Source organism: Sorex fumeus, unplaced genomic scaffold, assembly GCF_029834395.1.
Source record: "Sorex fumeus unplaced genomic scaffold, SorFum_2.1 ptg000047l, whole genome shotgun sequence".
Classification (NCBI taxonomy): domain Eukaryota; kingdom Metazoa; phylum Chordata; class Mammalia; order Eulipotyphla; family Soricidae; genus Sorex; species Sorex fumeus.
The window spans coordinates 48,724,292-48,745,229 of NW_026606104.1; the positions used below are offsets into that span (position 1 = coordinate 48,724,292).

Genomic DNA, 20,938 nt, shown 5'->3' on the forward strand with positions numbered 1-20,938 from the left:
CCTACATTGTTCAAAGTTACCCAGCTTCAGGAAGTAGTTGGGCTGGAATTTGACTCATTATCTCAATGGTACAAAGCAACTGCCCGTGATATTAAGATGATTCATTACTGTTGTTCTAATAATAACATTCGTTCAACACACCAAGTTCCAAGCTCTGTACAAAGCGACTTAAGATAGTCATTCCCAGCTGCCAGCATTCACTGTGCTAGGTCCAGACCCTGAGCTAGCTAGCCCTTACAGCCGAGATAGCACTGTAGCACTGTCCTCCCGTTCGTTGTTCATCGATTTGCTCCAGCGGCACCAGTAACGTCTTGTTACTGTGTTTGGCATATCGAATATGTCGAATATGTCATGGTAGCTTGCCAGACTTTGCCGAGCGGGCTTGATACTCTAGGTAGCTTGCTGGGTTCTCCGAGAGGGGCGGAGGAATCGAACTCGGGTCTTCCAGGTTGGCCGCGTACAAGGTAAACGTCCTACCCGCTGAGCTATCGCTCCAGCCCACGGTCGAGTTAATACAGTTGAAATATATATTATGTCATGTGAAGTCTCGCAAAAAGCCGGCAACAGGAGTGTTACTACTATTCTCATTACACAGATGGAGAGTAAATTTTTTATCCAAAGTCATGCTATACGCTAGAAATTGAACCTACAACTATCCAACTTTCCAGTCCACCAGTTTGGTCATCACTAGTTCTCCGTTCTCCTTACTACTTAATGGTTTCTGCCTTAATCTTTTCCCGACACAGGATTCTCACAGCGCCACTTTAACAGGCTCCACCCCCTCCACCTTGAATGCCCGCCTACCAGGCGGAGCCGTTATCCCGGAACCCTTGGAAAGGACCCTATTCCTAGCAGACCCCGCCCTCCCTCGCGAATCGGTTACAAATCTGCACGGCTATTGGTTGGCACCATCTAAGAGACACGCCCACTGGAGCTCGCCGCGATGCCTTTCGGGAGTTGTAGTCTCCGACGCGCCATTCCCGGGGTGGCGCCGCTCGGACTCCGCATCCCAGCATTCCCCGCGCGAGCCCTGGAGCACTTCCGCCCTGTTGTGAAGTGGGTGTCTCGGTGGGTGAGTCCGGGTGGCGGGGCGGGGGCAGCCAAGACTCGGGCTCTGGGCTGGAGATGCCCAGGGGTCCGGGGAAGGTGCCAGGGCAGGAAGAAGCCCTGGTGAGGGCGGGGCGAGGTGATGGGCGCCGGGAGGATGGAGCGTTCGTCCCGGGGAGGGTCCGAGAGGGGTCGGGGATGAGGCGGGGGAGCGGCCCCGGGAGCGAGGAGCCGCTTCGGAGGGGCCGGAGGGGAGGAAGCCCCCGGAGGGTCCGGGGAGCCCTCAGAAGGGACAGGAGACCCGAGAGGGCTGTGGGATGGGTTTGGGGGCTCTGGCAAGAAGTGGTCGTGAGCGGGCCTGAGCTCGAAGCCTGACCTCGAGAAGAGTGTTTGAGCCCTGGCATGTAGAACAGACCTGACGGACACCCCCATCTTCCCACCTCTGCTCCCGACCCCCGCCCCGCCCTGTCCCCCCAGGCGCAGCGGGAGTGAGAGGCATCGGTACCGCCTTCCGCGCGCCCCACCAACCTCCTGCGTGCCTTCCCATCCGGGGGTCATCCTGCTCTGGGGTCCTTCTGCTTGGGATCGTCCCCAGTCCTGCGGGCTGACTCCCCGACCTGGGGTCCTTCTGGTCCGGGATCGCCACTGTCCCGGGGTCGTCCTGTCTCCTGGAGTCGTCCCCATCCTGGGTCGATCCAGCCCTTCCTGTCAGTGACCCCGCAGAAGTCTTCCCCCGCCAGGACAAAGACTGTGGCCAGTGATGTGTAATTGCGCCGGGATCCGGTTGCTGTACAGTAGTCTCCTTCAGAACCCCCCAGCCTCCAGCGCCTGCAGGATTAAGTGCAGACCAGTGGGCCAGTGGGTCCAGTCCCTTCTAGAGCTTTAGGCGTCTAGTTTCTGTGCACCAGGCACTCCAACTCTTCCCAGTTTCTTGGGAGAGGATATTTGGATTCCCACCATTGTCTAGACGGTTCTGTTTGGAATACTGCTTTCCCCCCAGTTTCTGCCAAGGGACTGTCCCTATCTAGTAACAACTCAAACTCTATTTAATTCCCTTCACAACTTCAGATCGCTCTGAAACTGTAGCAACCTCAGATCTCTTGCTGCATTTGCTACAATGTTTGATCGCCATCATTATCATCATCATCATCACCATGATCATCACCATCATCATCATCATCATCAATCATCATCTTCACCATCATCATTATTAGAGGAGATTTTTTTCACTAAATTGATTCAGACCAGGACAGCTTCTGAATCACGTTGGTTTCTCCATTGTCCAGACCAAAGTAGTGGTAAATAACTGGTGTAAATGAAGCCGATAACTTGATGATTGTGAATAGGGGCCTCAGTGAATTTTGCTAATACTGGTTTCCAAATTGCTACTTCCAGTGAATTTCTAGAGGCTTGACTGTTAGTTTCCTTCTCCCTGTTGGGGCTGTCTTGCTGGAAAGAGATTCACTGGTTGCAATGATTTAAGGCAGGCTTGGGAGTGCATCCACTTCCTCTTCCTGTGCTTCACAGCCAAAGCCAACAGGTTATAGCTCATAGTCACACGTGTCCAGAATCCTTAACACATTTGACTGAAGCTGGTGCTTTATTATTATTTTTACTATTTTAAATTTTTTTATGGTGCCAAACATCAGACCTGGTCCTTGGCTATGTAAAGCATGCTCTTTCCCACCGAGTGTCATCTTTGGCCCCCAAGTTGATTCTTTTAATAAAACTATTTATTCTCCCTGAACTGAGCCTTTTGGTGTAAGGTCAGACAGTATCCTCTACTGTCATCCAAGTAGTCGGCCTCCTGGACTCCTAGTTTCTTTGTCTTTGGATGTCACAGACCAATCTTGACCTTTCCCATGGGGATTGGGGCATAGTTACTCTTCCTACTATCACATTCCCTGGGTGGGCTTCTCATATTTCCTCCAGGCACATAGCTTTAGGAGCCAGGATGCCCCCCAGTCTCCTTGTGCAGGTAAAGGGATTCAGATTTTGAGATTTTTGGCTTAATTTCCACTATTTTGGTCTGGGCAATGGAGAAACCAAGGTGGTTCAGCAACTGTCCTGGTCTGAAACAGTTTAGTGAAAATGATTTTTCCTGCTGATGATTATGATGATGATACAGTGACAATGATTAACCGTTGCGGCAAATGCACCAAGAGATCTGTGATTGCTACAGTCTCAGAGTGATTTGAAGTTGCTGAAGGGAATTTAGTAGCATTTGGGTTATTTTTAGGTAGAGAGCTTCCCTAGGTAGAAACTGGGGGAAAAGTAATATTCCAAACAGAACAGTCTAGATAATGGTGGAAACCCAAATATTCTCCCCAAGAAATTGGGAAAAGTTGGAGCCCTGGAGTAGCTCTTGTTATATAGGACGGTCTGTACTTTCTCCAAGTCTTTTTAGACAGCAGATAAGACCTTTGAGATCATTTTGCTGAAAGGTGGCAGACTGAGTGTGAACTGGTTGGACTCTAACTACTGTGCTCTAATTCTCAGTGTTTGAAATGGTTTGGCTTGGATGCCAGCATTTAAAAATCTATAGCTTTGGTTTCTCCAGGAAAACTTGGGAGGCTCAGGAACACTGAGCAAGTGTTCCTTCTGGTGCTCTTTAATTAGCCACAGGACCCATTGCACTCATTTACACTTCTGGGTCCTGGCTATAAACTTAGAGCTGCTGAGTCTGGATTCCTTGTCTCCTTGCTCTGCTCTCATTGTACTTCTTGGGGACTTGAGGCAGTTACCGAAGAGGATCAGGCAGCTGCAGAGGCTACAGTACCTGTCCAGTCACACACCTGATAAAGGGCCAGAGTGGCACCAGAGCTCTAATCCGCTCACTCCTGCCTTCCCGTTCTCTTCACTCTGTTCTTCTTAGGAACTTGGGTGACTGGCAGACTTAGAGTAGGCCTGTGATTAAGAAACATGGCTAGGGATAATGAAACCGGACTTGGTCTCAACTCATCTGCTTGCTAGTTGTACAACCTTGAGTGATTCTTCTTCATCGATCTGTTCCCTTATATGTATATGGAGGATATAGTGGAGTCGCACTGTACAGAATCATTCTATTCAAAAGCCAGTGCAGAATGTGAAAATCTTAAGTTCATTCAAATCCAGAGTCAGCTTGCGAATCCTCTGGTCAGGAGCCACTTCAGAAACCCAGCACAGGATTCTTTCATGCAGCTGCCCAATACGATCAGGCTCTGTGGGTGAAACAACCAGTAAAAGAGTTGACCTCTGTTTAGGGACTGTGCTGTACGGAAATCACTTTGCTTCCAGTAGTGGAGAGAGAGGCTTGAGGGGACTGAGGCCAGTTTGGCCTGCAGAGTGGTGACAGTGTCCTGGTGTTGGATTTGGCTGCACTTTGCATTATGGTCTTCCGATCTCTTTCTGTGTTGGCATTGGACTGCATCTCCACACTGATGAACTCACTTGCTTACGTGGAGAAGTCAGAGAGGTTATGAATGTGGAGGGCCTGGTGCTGTGCCCAGAAGATCCTGGACATTCAGTATTTGGGGACTCCTTGCAGTTGCTGATCCTCCCAGCAGGGGCTCTGATGTTCCAGCTGTCTCTGAAGTGGGGAATGCCCTTCCTGGTACCCCACTTAGTTCTGTGTGTACTCACCTGCTGTTGGCTGTCTGTCTTTACTTCCCTCGGGACGGGGTGGGGGGGTGTTAATCTCATTCAGCTAGAGAAGAGTAAGAAAATCTTTTGGATCTCAAATTGTTACTAACGTTTCGGACTTGAAAGACTTTACAGAAGAATAAACCCCATTCTCTGAGACTCAGCTTTGAGCCCTGAGACACTGAAGCTGCCCCTTTTGTTGTAATGTTCTCTGTGGGTCAGTGTTCTCTCCTGGCTGGCGTTGTTGCCTGTCTCTGTCCAGACTCCAGCTGACCTTCCTCTGTGCTAGGTGTTGCTACTTCTCTAGCTCCCAGTACAGGGTGGGGGACAGAGAGGGACTGTGGAGGTGACTGGTGGGTTGGTCCTCACGTGACAGTGACCCAGATGTGCTGGACTAGTACATGATCAAGACTGGTTAAGGAAGGAATTTCAAGAAACGTTACTTCTTTGCTTCATCTAGGTGATGGGTTTCTCCATCACCCATTCAGTTTTCAGTGTCGGTGATCTACCATTTTGATATGAGACAACAGAACTTCAAGTGATTCTGCTGTGACATCTGGAGTTGGGTCCTGGATACAGAAATGAGTAAGAAATAGCACTGGCCCAAGTGAGACAATCTAACGGAGCTGCCAGAGGTGAGACCCATGTGTACAACAGGCTAGGGTAATACCTGAGCTAGACATATGAGAGCACAGGGTTCTTGGGCAGCGGGGAGGACATGGCAAGGGACTCTTCACTGATGAGGGGACTTTGAGTCAGTAACAGACAGGCAGGAGGTTGCCAGACAGCCACCAGTTGTTCTCCACCTCTTCTCCCTCAGTAGGCAGAGCTCTTTTGGACAGGCTTTACCACCTTTGCCTGGCCACCATACAGCCCAGCCACATGGCCTAGAATGCCGCAGACCACCCTCCCTCCATTCTCACTTCAGCTGTGTCATTTCCACTTGGAAGTGGCTGGCAACTTCTGTGGCAGGGGTATTTTGAATGTCATCCAGGTTTGCTGGGAGTGACACAGAGAACTCAAGCTTATCAAGTTGGTGCAGAGGGGGTGGAAAACAAAGGCTCTAATCTCTCTGGAGGCTCCAGTCTCTCTGGAGACTCTTATTCCTACTGCACAACGTTCCTCCAAGACAGTGAATTAAGTCGCATGTGTCACTGAGATGAAAACCAAGAGGACAAAGAATTCATTCTGGCATGAGTAAGAGGTTGTTTCTTTTTTTATAACTAGTGGGCATTAGAAAGGGGCTCCTGATAACCCCTGCCTCTGTTGCCTCCCCATCATTAGTAGATCTGTGTTTCACTGTTGACATTGTGCATTCTGTGTGTGCTGAGCTCTGCACTAGATCCCTCAGGAGGATACATAGTGGGCAAGATAATCACAGTAGAGTGTGACCAGGGTCTTGGTAACAGGAATAGAAAGGTCCTTGGAAGCATGTTGCTCTGGACCGCTCTTGTTTCAAGGCCCAGGCCTTTTAGAAGACGTGAGGTTTTAGAGAGAATTTGGGTGAAGAAAGTGGTGGGATCATTCCATTACAGACTGGCACACATCAAAAAGTACAGAAACAGTTAGTGCTGGTGTGGATGCAGGAAGAAGGGGACTCTCATTCATTACTGGTGGGAATACCAACTGGTCCATCCTTTTTGGAAAACAATATGGACATTCCTCAAAAGACTAGAAATTGAGCTTCCATACAACCCAGTAGTAATCTTCCCGGGAATATATCCTAGGGATCCTAAAACACAATTCAGAAAAGGCATCTGCGCTTCTATGTTCATTACAGCACTATTTACATTAATCAAAACCTGGAAACAATCCAACTATCCAAGAACACATAAATGGGTAACTAGGTTACATCTACCCAACGGAATACTACACAACCATTAGGAAAATGAAATCATGAACTTTGCTCATACGCGGATGGACATGGAAAGTATAACACTGAGATGAGTCAGAGGAAGAGAGACAGACATAAAAATGATTGCACTCATTTGTGGGATATAAAGAAAATATATGAGAATAATAGAAAGTCATTCGAAATGAGGGCCAGGAGAACTGGTCCATGGTAGGAAGCTCGCCACAAAATGGGTGGGGGAGGGCAGTTAGAACAGAGAAGGGACCACTATGACAGATCACTCTGGACAAAAACTGAGTGTTGAAAGAAGGTAAAGTGATATACACGATACCCTTTCAGTAACAGTATTGCAAAGGACAGTGCCTAAAAGGAAAAGAAAGGTGTAGCCCATAGAGACAGGTTGTATGGGTGTGTGGGAAACCTACACTGGTGAAGGGAGGGTGTTGGAACATTGAATGACTGAAACTCAAATCATGAACAAGTTTGTAACTGTGTATCTCACAGTGATTCAATTAAAAAAAAAAACAACCCCTAAAACACCAAGAGGGGTAATTGTTCCCAAAGGAGCCCTGGCACCAGGAGACTCAGAGTGGCCTGCTGCAGGAACTGCCTGCTGCCGGGGTGAGCGTGGGAAAGAGATGCGGCTGGGGGTCTGGGCACAGGGAAAATCTAGTCTGGCAGTGCCAGTGGAGCAGGGCTTGGGGTGTGAGGTGTGGAGGCAGGGCCATGAGTTAGGCTGATGGGGTACAGAAATGTGGTGGTTCTCTGGACTGAGGTGCGTGCAGGTCAGCAGACCCCTTGTGGAGAAGAGATGGATGTAGGGGAGGTTGGAGGGAGACAGGGCCGGTGGGGCACTGGATGGTAGATGGTACCTTCCATCTTGGCGGGTGGAGCTCATACAGAAGAAAACATTAAGGTCAGCTTTGTTGGACCCCTTGAATTTGAGGTGCCCTTGAGATAGTCAAGTGGACATGTCCTGGAGGTGCTGGATGTGGGGGGTCTGGAGACAGTTTCTGGCTGAAGTTTGGGGAGCTGTCAGTGTTGAGATGGGGCAAGTTGCCAGCTGGGCTGAATTTTTAGAGGAGAAGTGGAGTGTGAGAAGGGGGGTTTATAAGGAGAATCCCCCATCTCTGGGGGAATGTCAAAACTCTAAGACCAAGGAAGTGGGTGATGTTAGGAACCTAACTTAAGGAAGTCAGGTTCTTCTTTTGTGTCTGAAGAACTCCTGATTGTGAAGCCGGAGGACTCGTGGCAGTCTGAAAGCAGACCCCAGGAGAAGGACGCTGCCCCTGGCCCTGAGACTACCCGTCAGCGCTTCCAGCAGACTTTGGGCATATGGAGAAGGGAGAAGTCTAGGCTGGCCCAGATCATATAGGGCTGATGCTCAGCTAAAGCTTGTCCATTATCCCAGGGTTTAACTCACTTCTGTGTTTTATTTATTGTGCTGGTCTTGGTGTCAGAATGCATTGTAACTTCAGAATGCATTTTAACTTCCTGCTTCAGGAAGAGAAATGTCTCTTAGCACGGGCCCCAGCAGTGGCCAGCGTAAAGTGGAGGAACTGAGTGATGCCTGGATCCTCTTTGCTCACTTTATCCTTTGTCTCTCTTCAGAGACTTGGGGAGCACTTCCTCTCCCAGCATCCCTTGGAAAATACACAGTCGATGTAGGAAGACATTGGAGGAGGCCATGGCTGTTGCCTTGGGGTCCCAGACCCAGAACTCTCCCCCACGAGTGCCCGAAGAACTCCTGATTGTGAAGCTGGAAGACTCCTGGAGGTCTGAAAGCAGACCCGGGGAGAAGGATGCTGCCCCTGGCCCTGAGGCTTCCCGCCAGCGCTTCCGGCAGTTCCAGTACAGGGATGCAGCAGGCCCCCACGAAGCCTTCAGCCAGCTCTGGGCACTCTGCTGTCACTGGCTGAGGCCGGAGATCCGCCTTAAAGAGCAGATCCTGGAGTTGCTGGTGCTGGAGCAGTTCCTGACCATCTTACCCCAGGAGGCCCAGGCCTGGGTGCAGGCACACCACCCGGAGAGTGGCGAGGAGGCTGTGGCATTGGTGGAGGATTGGCACCGAGAGAGCCAGGCTGCAGTACCACGGGTGAGGCCGCTGCTCTGTTTCCCAGGGGGTAGATTGGGCAAGGCAGCGGGTATGACTGGGTTAGAATCATTGCCCACACCACAACACCACCAACAACAAGCACTGTCACTAGGTTAATAACCCCCCAAGCCGTAAAGCAGTAATAGTAGTAATAAGAATTAAAATAAACTGTATTATTGAGCAAGTGACCTTTATTTAGCACTGTTATGTTCCAGGCACAGTTTTAAATGATTTCCATATATTAACTGTTTAACCTTATCCACAATTTAATGAGATCCTGTTATTCTTATTTTACCATTGAGGAAGCTGAGGCAGAAAGATAGATAAGATTGAGGGGCTGGAGAGATAGTACAGGCCTTGTTAAAACACTTGCCTCATATGCAGCTAACTCTGGTTCTATTCCTGATAACCCATGGTCACCTCAACACTGTTGAGAACAACTCCCTCTCTTTACCCTTGCACAGAGCTTGGAGTAGTCCCTGAGTACCACTGGGTTTGCCCAAAAATCCAAACAACAAAAAAAAGGTCAGCTAGATTGACTTCAGGGCATACAGCTATTACTGGCTACTATTGGTTCTGCTAGAATTTGGCTTTAAGCAGTCTAACTCTGAAGCTAACACTTGGAACCAGGCTCACACTACCTCCAGTACTGTACCCATGGTAGGCTTCATTTATTTGTATTGTGTTCTATTATTATTATTTTGGTTATGCAGCAATGCTCAGGGGCTTCTGGCCCTGCTTGGGGTTTGCTCCTGGAAGTGCTGGGGGGTCAGGCAGTCCTAAGGGACCAGGGCTCGAACTGGGCCTCCTGCATTCAAAGCACGCACTCAGCCCATTGAATTGTGTCCCCGGCCTTGTATTTTATCCTGAATATAGTCTTTTCAGATATGTTGTCTCTTGGGATGCATGCCCTAACAACCGAGGTAGATAGAACTAGCATTTCTGTCCTCATTTTCATAAATTAATCTAAGCCCCCCCAAAGTCTGGTGACTCCCACAGCTCAGTGTGACCCAGAACCTAAACTCTGATCCCTGGGTTCCAGGTCATTGCTCTTTTTCCTAAATTGATGCCTCATCTGCAGACCTTGGGGATTAAAGTACCATGGAGTTGTGAGGCTAAAGTGAGATTTTTGACTGACATTTATTGAGCACTTGCTGTGTGTCAGATGCTGTTCAAGCTTTTATGTATCATTTATAAAATCAACTCAGGGACCCTCTAAGGTGGCTGCTATTATTATAGCCATTTTTCAAGTAGAAAAACAGAGACTTAGCTTGTCACAGTTGTAATGCTTAGTGGGAGTACTGTGATAAGGGAAGTAAAAATATTGCAGATTGAACACTTGAGTTCAGCAGTTTGCATGTGACCCTGAAGGCCTGCGATATTACTTAATAATATTGCTATCACACAAATTTTGAACCTTACTTTGAAGCTGGTATACAGCAAGTCCTTTAGCTGTGGTCCGAATTAGCCATTCAGAATGTTCATCTCAACATCACCCTGAAGCTTCTTGCTATACCATTAGTAATTCTTAGAATATTATTCTTGGTCACAATTTATTTTGGGAAATTAAGGGCTTAAGAACACACCCCTTGCAAGTGGCAGGGTTTTTCTGTATGTCATAAAAGTAAAGCACACAGATGTGAGTTAGGGAAAGAAAGGTGTAAAGTCTGTCACTGTGCTTCTTGGAATCCTTTACACATTGATTGAAGATGTAGAAAGCACAATATTTAAAGTTCTAGAATGAAATATGAGAGAGCATACTTATTTAAATATGCCTCCGCCCCTCTCGGAGAGCCCGGCAAGCTACCGAGAGTATCTCGCCCGCACGGCAGAGCCTGGCAAGCTCCCCGTGACGTATTCGATATGCCAGACACAGTAACAACAAAGTCTCCAATGGAGACATTACTGGGCCCGCTCGAGCAAATCGACGAACAACGGGAGGGCCTTTACTTTTACTTACTTATTCTACCTTCCCATATTATTTTTTGTAAAGAGCAGTTAGTGGCTGTAAAGAAATAAATGAAAGACTTAGGACTTCAAAATTAGAGTGTGAAGAACTTGAGATCCAGAAATAAGAATTCAGTTAAATCAAGGTCTCAATGATTCATCATTTATAGAAAAAGAGGATCAGACTAGACCAAAACTTTCTGAATTATACCCCTGTGGGCAAAGCCAAGGTTGAACTTTTTCTAAAATGGAGTGGGAAAAAGGAGGTGGAATGATCTCAGTTAAGACTTTTTTTTTTTTTCACTAAGAATCTTTGCTTGGGCATGGCAACAGTTGGAAGAGCTAGGCCTAGACGTAAGGATTGTTCCAACTTCAAAATAACAGTGAGCTTTCCCCCCTTCACCCCACATAAGAGCGTTGATGAGCAGTCTTCTCCCTCTGAGCCATGAGGACATCGGTGGGATCTCCTTGTCTGGCATGGCTTTTGGTGCTCCAGACCCTTTCCTATACAGGTAGCTTCCCAGTGGCAAGACCTCTCTTGGAGAGTGAATCTAACCTTTCAGATCGGCCAAAAGATTTTTGGAGCCATGTTTAACAAACTCAGTTAGTTGGTGAATCACTGTTTTGGATCAAGAAATATGATCCTCAGCATTTATTCAGTCTCTACCTTTTGTGTGAAAATGGGAAAAAATCAGAATACATATTTGCAATTGCTCATGTGTAGTTAAGGAGACTGTCCAAGTACCTGTGGTGAGGCTGGGGGCGGGAACTGCACCGAGGAGGTGGGAGTGGTTCAGAGTGAGCATTACCCTGGCATTGCTTTTCTATTTTTGAATTGTGAGTGTTGAAAATACCTGCTAGAGAAGTTGAGATACATTTTAAAAAACCTAAATGAGGTTGTTAAACTATTAAGGACTTGGGACAGGGAAATAACTTCATAGTTTCCCTAAATTTGGAACCACCCAAGAAAGAAAAAAAATTAATTATATGAATGACGAAGCTGAATTGGGTACTGTTATCTCTTAATTATTATATACTCTGTATATCTGTCCTTTTTGGCAGAATTTCTGCATTGAGGTAAAATTGCCACTTGTACTTTCATTTTGCATTCAAGTTTACTTATCTTTCCTTCCTTTCTAGAATAGAAATGCCTTCTTAAAATTCTATCTGAAATTCATTATACCACCTTTTTTCAATATTTAAAATGTCCTTTGCATTTCAGTTGGAATAAAAATTAACAGTTAGAGTTCATTGTGTTTTCTTCCCCTATTTTTTATGTTTCCCTTTGGGCCTTACCCAGTGATGCTCAGGGTTTACTTCTGGCTCAGGGATCACTCTTGGTGGGGGGCTCAGCTGACCATATGTGGTACCAAAATCGAACTGGGGTTCGAGTATGTGAGGCAAGTGCTTACCCCCTCCACTATTTCACCTGCTCAACTTTGATCTGTTTTTGATAACTTAGAAAACCATCTGTTTTTTAATATTTATAGATTATTTTTTAAAGTCATAATGTATCATTTATCTGTAACTCAAAAATGTTGTGAACACTGGTATCCTCATTGAGATTTTTGAATAGTAATGAACAAGACATTAGTAATATAAATGCTTGTCTATTTACCGAAGTCATCAGTTTCATGATTTTCTTGTTATACTTTAAAGCATCTTTGGATTTTTGAAAAGCCTGTTAACCTCTGAGTCATAGTTAGAAAGAAGATTCCCTGCTCTGCCATATTGGATCTTATTGAACTGATGGCTGGGAATCTTGGCTGTATATAGGAACTGGAATTGTATGCAGAAGAGAACAGGTCATTAAAGTCAGTGCAGGAATCTCAGAATCTCCAGCTCCACCCAGTGGATCCCAGGCCTGAGGAGCAGTCTCAGAAGGAGTGGGCGAAGAATCACTGCTCTGATCTTCCCAAGCATCTAGGCAACAAGCTGGCACCTCAGCCCTTGACGGAGAGCAGTGAGTACCAGGAGTCAGGACATATCAGGGAAGGGGGAGGGAGGGCGGCAATGGGGGCAGGGATTCTGGCGGGGGTGGGGGGGTGTAGGGTGTACAGAATAGCAACTGATGGACATGCTGAGAAATGAGCCCATACATGCTGAAAAGAAGATGTAGCCCCCAGTTTTGTGGGCACGTGCGCTGTAGCCTAGTCATGCAGTTCCTTCAGACGGGGACTAGGGGGGTGTGATCATAGGAGTTCAGGTCTGCCTCTTGACATCTAAGGCACATCGCTCAAGGCAGCTTAGGAGGTCAGTGCTCTAGAAAGGAAGTAAAATCTGCCCTGGCTACCAGGATGTCTCAGTTTGGCCCAAGCATGACTTTTGGAAAGTCGGACATGAGTGGACAAGAAGGGGTGGGGTGGCTTTGTGGAAGAGCCTGGGTTTCAGAAACATTTTTTTTTTTTTTAGCCGTCCTCACCTCCCGAGTTCCTACTCTTCCAAAAATGGGCATCATCAGAGACTGGGAGGTGACCTCTGAGTCCCAGGTAATTGTCCTTTCCTGTCTTTACTGCTCATGGGTTCTTGTCCTCTATAGCTCCTCTCTCTGTTGCCATCCTGTCATGAGGTGAAGGGGGTCAGTCTTCGCCTTTTGCCCCCATCTCCTGGGCCTTTACTGGTCATGCTGGCCTCCTTCTGGTAAGGTTCCTAGATGGTTTTAATGGGTGAGAGACATTTGGGGTTCTTCTCTTGTACCTCTCACAGGAAACCACGGGCCTTGGTAAACATGCAGAGGAGTGCCACAAGGACCCCCCGGGAGACAGCTTCGGGAATGGTATGTTCCTGGGTAAGGAAACTCCCTTTGGAGAAGAGCTTGGGTTTCTGCTGCATTTAATCCCTAAAGCTAGTCATCACTCCCATAAGGCTCATGTCTCAGGACTTTCAGATGTAGGAAGAAGGCCTGGTCTTGGTGGCCAACACTCCACCAGTAGGACTGGAGTGTGGGAAGTGGAGTCTGCCCTTGTAGAGGCTGCCAGGCCGGCTTCCAAGAACCTGCCCTCTCAGGTCTCATTACCTTTGTCTCCTTGGTCATTTACCCTAGCCCAGGAATTGCCGCTGCCTCAGAAATCCATCAAATGGGATCCATTTCTTAAGGGGAGACTCAAACGAATTAAGTCCATAAGACAGAGTACTAACTATAACACAATGACAAATCCACATCAGATGGAACTCAAAACACTTGAAGCTCGTATGACCAGCTTGCATGACCAGTATGGTCATACTCCTTTCTCTGTAGGCACATCTCCTTGGGACGCCAAATAATAGTGAATTTCTCTGTAGAGCCCCGGATGAGTGTGGAGTCAGTTTGTCATGTGAGTGGGATAAAGCAGAAGCCACGATGATAGGTCTGATGCTGAGGCGAGTGAGTCAGTGCAGTAAGATACCGGAAACTTTGTGGCTACTTGCTTGACAGTGTGACCCCTTTTTCCACAGGGCATCTGGGGAACAGAGTGTTCAAAGTAACAAACTTTGGGAAATGCTAAACTAGATTATCCTTAAGCTTCTTTTAGCTCTAAACATCTTTTCGTCTAGCTTTGTTCAAATATTTTTTGAAGGAGGGGGCAGGGGGTGTTAGACACACCTTGTGGGCGCCCTGTGATTAAGAGATTGAACCAGGATTGAACTCTGGTCTGTGACCTATGAAGCTTAACTCCTGCTCTATCTCAGTCTCTCCCAATATTTATTTTAATTAAGGGCTTCCTTTTCATTGGGGCAGGGGCATGTTGGGGCAACAGTTCTTGAAACATAGCTTTTTTTTTTTTATGAATTAATTTTCTCATATTTTTGGAAGTCCAGAAGAGAGTATGTTTCAGCCACAGTAGAAATGGGCTTCGTAATATTTATAACAGACCTGGGTACTTTCCTTCTGTTGGCTTAGCAGTTCTTGGCATTAACATAGTATTAAAACTGTATTAAAAGACAGATGCGGGGCTGGAGCAATAGCACAGTGGATAGGGTGTTTGCCTTGCATTTGGCTGACCTCGGTTCGATTCCCAGCATCCCATATGGTCCCCTGAGCACCGCCAGGGTTAATTTCTGAGTGCAGAGCCAGGAGTAACCCCTGTGCATTGCCGATGTGACCCAAAAAACCAAAAAAAAAAAAAAAAAAGACATGCCAATGGCAATTGAGGCTGTGAGTTTCCTCGCAAGAGAGATACTGCCACTCTCACACTTAAAATTCACTCTGATTGGACTAATTTAATTTAGGTCATAAGCCCATCTTGTGGACCAATGACAGTGACTCTTTTCTATGACATAATTTCCTAACAGCACTAAAGAGAAATGAACAAAACAAACATGTCAGTGAACATTGTTGGCAAAGTGATCCTGTTGCTTCTAATTACCACTTTCTTTTTATTTTTTATTTTTTATTAGTGAAACACCATGAGATACAGTTGTAGACATACAAATTTTTGGGCTTGGGTTTCAGTTATACAATGATCAAGTACCCATCCCTCCACCAGTGCCCATTTTCCACCACCACGGGTCCCAGTATCCCTCCCCCCCCCCCCTGCCATCCCCTCTATCTCACCCTGCCTCTGTGGCAGGGCATTCCCTTTTGTTCTCTCTCTCCTTAATTACCACTTTCTAGTAATATAAAACCTTTCAAGGAATTAGCATGGGAATTTACCATTAGTTTCTGATGGGGAAATAATATTTTACAGGAACGTTTTAGATAAACATGTTGCTCACCAAATCATTTCTAATCAATCAGTTTTATTCCTTCTGTTGTATAGGTGTTCCAGTTTCAAAACCAGGTATCTCCCAGCCAGAGCAAGAATCAGAATTTTGGGGTCCAGGTTTTATGAATTCTGGAAGAAAGAGCACTGTAGATTCAAACCTAGATAGTGAGCAGACCAAACCATCGCAGGCCTTGGCATGGAGGGACTCGAGGGCCTGGGAAGAGCAGTGCCCGTGGGACACAGAGGACATGAAGGTGTCAGGCGTGCACTGGGGCTATGAAGAGACAAAGACCTTCCTGGCCATTTTGAGTGAGTCCCCATTCTCTGAGAAGCTCCGGACTTGTCACCAGAACCGCCAGGTGTACCGGGCCATTGCCGAGCGGCTGAGGGCCCGGGGCTTCCTGCGGACCCTGGAACAGTGTCGCTACAGGGTCAAAAACCTCCTGAGGAATTACCGAAAAGCCAAGAGCAGCCACCCGCCGGGGACGTGCCCCTTCTATGAGGAGCTGGAGGCCTTGGTGAGGGCTCGGACAGCCATCAGAGCCACTGATGGCCCAGGAGAGGCTGCGGCACTCCCCAGGCTGGGGGATAGTGACGCAGAGATGGACGAACCTGAAGAAGGGGGCTGGGAGCCTGAAGAAACAGTGGAAGACTGTGATGGTGACGGCTTAGCCGCTGATGAGTCCATTCAGGGGCCCAGGACGCCAGGAGTCCCAGCTTTGTTCCACAGTCGTATTGGTAAGAACATGGTTATTTAATCGGATCTAGATTCAAACCTTTTCCCCAGCCAAACCTGATTTCTGCTCTCTGAGTTCAGGGCACCAAGAGCTAGTCTGTATTGACGTTACTGGAGTAAAGGACTATGTTTCTTAGGGCATCTTGAGATACCTATTTTCTTTCTCTGTGGTCAGTTCTATATGTACTAGTTTTCTTATAAAGATGCAAAGCACTTTAAAAGCCATTAAGGATTTAAAGAACTAATTCAGGATTTCCCACAATATGTCACTGGTACTGTAAGGTTGATCTTAGGTGTTACAGGAGAACTTTTATTATTGCCTATTATTCTCAGGGCTTACTCCTGGTGTAGCACTCAGGGGTCACTCCTGGCAAGGCTCAAGGGGCCATTTGCAGAGCTGGGGTTCAAACCTGGGTGACTGCCTACAAGGCAAATGCCTTCTCTGCTGAACTATCTCTCCAGTACCTTAGAACTTTTCATATTCATGTGTATAATTATATCAGTGTATGATTTCCCAGATGGTTAACTTAGTTCAAGATACTAAAATGGACTTAACATGTATCACAGAACTCATGATAGCATGTACCTGAATAGTTGATGTTGGGAGACATCCAGTGTTTGTAACAGTGAGAACATGGAAGTCCCAGAGTTGAAGCACTTCGCTAAAGGGACCCAGTGAGGTGAGGGCAGAGTAAGGATTGGGGCCCAGGGCATCTACCTTCAGTTTTATGTGGCTTCCTTCTGCTAGTCAGCTTCCTCCTTTACCTACATCATCCTCCTGCAGAGGAAATGAGACTAGGACACTGAAGTTCTTTTTGCCCCAAAGGAGAAAGGGCATTCTCTGTTGGACTCTGTTGGAAGATCATTTGAAACACATCTCTGTCTTTAATCTCTAGGGTTTCTTAGTTTCCAAATTTGTTAAAAGGAAAATTCAGGAAGTAAATAGTTATGTGTTGGATGGGCACAAGAGAATTCTTAGGTCCCAGTCACAGGCATTTCGGGGAACCAGTCATTGGGAGGGCACCTATATCCTGCCCTCCAGCCAAGACTTTTGTTAATAAAATTTCTGTCTGTGTCTGTATCTACGAGGGCATGGAGATAGAAAGCCTGGCGTAACCCTGAGAAGCGAAGTGTCCCCACGCACCTGAATACATTTCTGAGGTGCGTTGGTGCTAGGTGTTTAGCATGGTAGGAGACATTGATCCCTAATGACTAAAGCAAGATTCATGCAGTCTCTCAATTCTGAACTCTTCGCTCTTGACAGCAGGTGTGCACTGGGGCTACGAGGAGACCAAGACCTTCCTGACCATTCTCAGTGAGTCTCCGTTTTCTGAAAAGCTTCGCACCTGTCACCAAAACAGCCAGGTGTACCGGGCCATTGCTGAGCGGCTCTGTGCACAGGGCTTCCTGCGGACTCTCGAGCAGTGTCGTTACAGATTCAAAAACCTCCTGAGGAGCTACCGGAAAGCCAAGAGCACACACCCACCAGGGACATGCCCCTTCTTTGAGGAGCTGGATTCACTGATGAGGGCTCGGACAGCCATCAGAGCCCTGGGCGCCCTCAGGGAGCCAGGGGGTCTCCAGCGGTCTGGGCAGAGCAAAACTAAGACTGACCCCCAGGAGACCTGGGATGAGATGGCGGATGAAGATGCCACAAAACCTCAAACCCTGTGTCCCACAACTCCAGAGGCAGGTAAGCCTGGAGGAACTGGAGCTCCACAAAGTCTACAAGAAGGCAGAGTGAAGGAGTCGGGTTCATTCTCATCTCTGAAGTGATAGAATGTGGTTTAACAGGAAAAGGGGTTGTCCTTGATTCAGTCATCCAGTTTTTATCTTAGTGTGATCACACAAATGAGAAAAGTAGTCAGGTCAATTCGAGTTTATTCAGTTTCATGGAGTTGGCTGGCTCCTTGGGCTGGGCTCATGGCTTCTTTACTGGAATGATGATATACCACACTCTGTTCTGTTTTATAGCTCAGAAAAGCATGTGTGCACCAAAACTTGATCAGTTTTTTCTTGGTTGAATTTGACATAAATTGGTGTGAAGAATAACATACATGAGGGGCTGGAACACACACAGCGGGTATGGCACTTGCCTTGCATGTGGCTGACCTGGGTTCTATTCCCAGCATTCCATATGGCCCCCCGAGCACCGCCAGGAGTAATTCCTGAGTGCGTGAGCCAGAAGTAACCCCTGTGCATTGGCGAGTGTGACCCAAAAGACAAAAAAAAAAAATAAATAACATACATTATACAGATTCATGTTAGCCAGTTTCACAAGATAGATGCTAAATAATGAATGAATGAAATCATGGTCATTCTTGGTGTTCTTTCAGGCTTTGAAATGAGGCATGAGGAAGAAGACCAGATGTCAGAGCAGGACATTTTTGAGGATTTGCCTGGACCCTTATCAAAATGTACCACAGAAGATGTTTGCCACCCTCAAGGTTGGGGGGATGACAGTGAAAATGAAAATGAAGGTGAAGAACAGTGGGGAAATCCCTCCAAAGAACCATGGGAAGAATGTTCTTCTGAAGAGGATTTAGAAAAGCTTATTGATCACCAAGGCCTCTACCTAGCAGAGAAGCCCTACAAGTGTCACACCTGTGTGAAAAGCTTCAGCCGGAGTTCCCACTTTATGGCCCACCAGCGGATACACACGGGTGAGAAGCCCTTCAAATGCCTTGAGTGTGGGAAAAGCTTTAGTGACCGCTCCAACCTCAACACCCATCAGAGAATCCACACTGGAGAGAAGCCCTACAAATGCCTTGAATGTGGGAAAAGCTTTAGTGACCACTCCAATCTCGTGACCCACCAGAGAATCCACACAGGGGAAAAGCCCTATCAATGTGGAGAATGTTGGAAAAGCTTCAACCAGAGCTCAAACCTTCTGAAACATCAGAGAATCCATGTTGGAGGAAATGCTGACCCCTGTAGTGAAGCCGGAGAAAACTTGGGCCAAAGCCCATCCTGCAGTGCTCCCTGGAGGAACGTGGCCGAGGAACCGACTCGTGAACAACCCCAAAGTGCCAGTAAGGACCTGAATCCTCCTGGACCGCACAGCACCAACTCAGGGGAGAAACTCTATAAATGTTCTGAATGTGGAAGAATCTTCTCCAAGAGCTCTGCCCTCATTAGTCACCAAAGAATCCACACAGGCGAGAAACCCTATGAATGTGCTGAATGTGGGAAGAGCTTCAGTAAGAGCTCGACGCTGGCCAATCATCAGCGAACGCACACAGGCGAGAAGCCGTATAAGTGTGCAGACTGTGGCAAGTGCTTCAGCGAGCGCTCCAAGCTCATCACCCACCAGAGAGTACACACTGGGGAGAAGCCCTACAAATGCCTTGAGTGTGGGAAGTTCTTCCGTGACCGTTCTAACCTCATCACTCACCAGAGAATTCACACGGGAGAGAAGCCTTACAAGTGCAGAGAGTGTGGGAAATGCTTTAATCAGAGCTCTAGTCTTATCATTCATCAGAGAATCCATACAGGGGAGAAACCCTACAAGTGCACGGAGTGTGGGAAAGACTTCAACAACAGTTCCCACTTCAGCGCCCACCGGAGAACCCACGCAGGAGGAAAAGCGTCTTAGGAGACACATCTTCCCACAGCAGCAGCTAAATGTGACTCTGACTCGCCAAGAGCAGAAGATGTGCTAGACAAAACTTTCCTAGTTTTTAAGCTTAGTATATACCCAGGGGACTTATTTTGATATAATCCAGGTAACTTGGAAGTGAATTACAAAGGCTAAGGATCCAGATTTGAAGGCACTTTTTCTTAAGTTAATTCGATTTTCTTCTGTAACCACCTATCCCCTTACTCTCCTCCCCTCTGTAGTTTAAGGGGTTAGAGGTGATCAGTGATCCTGAGCTGTGATTCCACACCTTTCTGTGCCTTTACACTGTCCGCGTGCATATGTGCCCCATTGATATGCATCTGTCAGCATATCTTACACATGGCAGTTTTCAGTTGGGCCTATCCTCAGGGGAGAGCCTGGTGCATTAGGGAGAATCTTTAACCTAGAGCAGCCCACCAGGAGCCCAGCAGCCAGTAAGAACAGCAGTGATGTGATTGTGAAGTTGTCATTGACAACAGCCAGAAACAGCCAGTCTTGAGCTTTTTTCTCTTTGGTGGACCCTGTTAGCACGCACTTTAACACATCTCATTTTAACCTCACAACTGCTATCGCAGGTAGCTACTAATACTCTCCTTCACTGTTCAAAGGTGAAAACAGGCTTTGGAAAGCTAGGTAACTTGCTTGAGTCACACGTCTGAAAACAGAAGTTCAGGCAGGATTCAACTAGATCTGTGTGTCTCCGGAGTCTGCGGTGTGTGTATTTGTTCGGAGTTCCTTTTTACATTGGGGCTGGTATCTCAGGTGTCAGGACCTCCAGGTACTTTGGAGAGCCTAATTCCTGTTGAAATCCCTTTGTGAATTCTCTTCTTAACTAATATGGAAATGGGAAATTCCTAAAGATTAAAGTACTTGGGATACTCAGAATTGGCAGTGAGCTTTGAGAAAGGCTAAGCTATTTCCAAGCATTTTATTTTCATTTCCATCTTGATAGTCGTAGGGGTGAGAAATATAGATGGGTGGAGACTGGGAAAAAGATATAGCTAAAGTGATGTTTCTCCCAGCAGGTACTGCTTTCACTAAGGGCTCTTAGAATTTTCATTTTATCCAAAACCTAGTCCTGCTGCTGTTAAATGTGACCGTATCTTAGCTGAAAGCTTACTAATCTGAGCATCCTTGCTAGTGTTTGCTCTTCCCTGCATTTTTAGCATTTCTGGCTGTTTCTCTCTTGGCATGGTGAAAACTTGACTTTTCACTCCCATGCCAAGGCTGAGACAGAAGGAAGGTAAATGGAGGCACAGTGTGTCAATACTTTTCTGTGTTCTAGGTTCATAGCACAATTTTATTCCAAATCAGCTTTGTCCCAGCCCTAGCCCAC

General features: G+C 47.0%; 1 protein-coding gene across 1 annotated transcript; it reads left to right on the forward strand.

The window, feature by feature from the left end:
• Window positions 1–1,022: 1,022 nt before the first annotated feature.
• Window positions 1,023–19,968, forward strand: ZSCAN20 (zinc finger and SCAN domain containing 20). The gene is made up of 8 exons (XM_056123095.1): window positions 1,023–1,072; window positions 8,132–8,615; window positions 12,339–12,525; window positions 12,975–13,051; window positions 13,269–13,350; window positions 15,302–15,985; window positions 17,248–17,676; window positions 18,320–19,968. Exons 2-8 carry the CDS (start codon window positions 8,208–8,210, stop codon window positions 19,576–19,578), a joined length of 3,126 nt encoding a protein of 1,041 aa, XP_055979070.1. The 5' UTR covers window positions 1,023–1,072; window positions 8,132–8,207; the 3' UTR covers window positions 19,579–19,968.
• Window positions 19,969–20,938: the final 970 nt, after the last annotated feature.

What these genes read in the sequence shown, in the direction of transcription:
- ZSCAN20 (XM_056123095.1), top strand. Translation starts at nt 8,208, where the DNA reads ATGGCTGTTGCCTTGGGGTCCCAGACCCAGAACTCTCCCCCACGAGTG. An exon ending in GCCAGGCTGCAGTACCACGG is followed by an intron (nt 8,616 to 12,338) that starts GTGAGGCCGCTG and finishes GGCTGTATATAG; the next exon opens with GAACTGGAATTGTATGCAGA. An exon ending in CGGGAATGGTATGTTCCTGG is followed by an intron (nt 13,351 to 15,301) that starts GTAAGGAAACTC and finishes TCTGTTGTATAG; the next exon opens with GTGTTCCAGTTTCAAAACCA.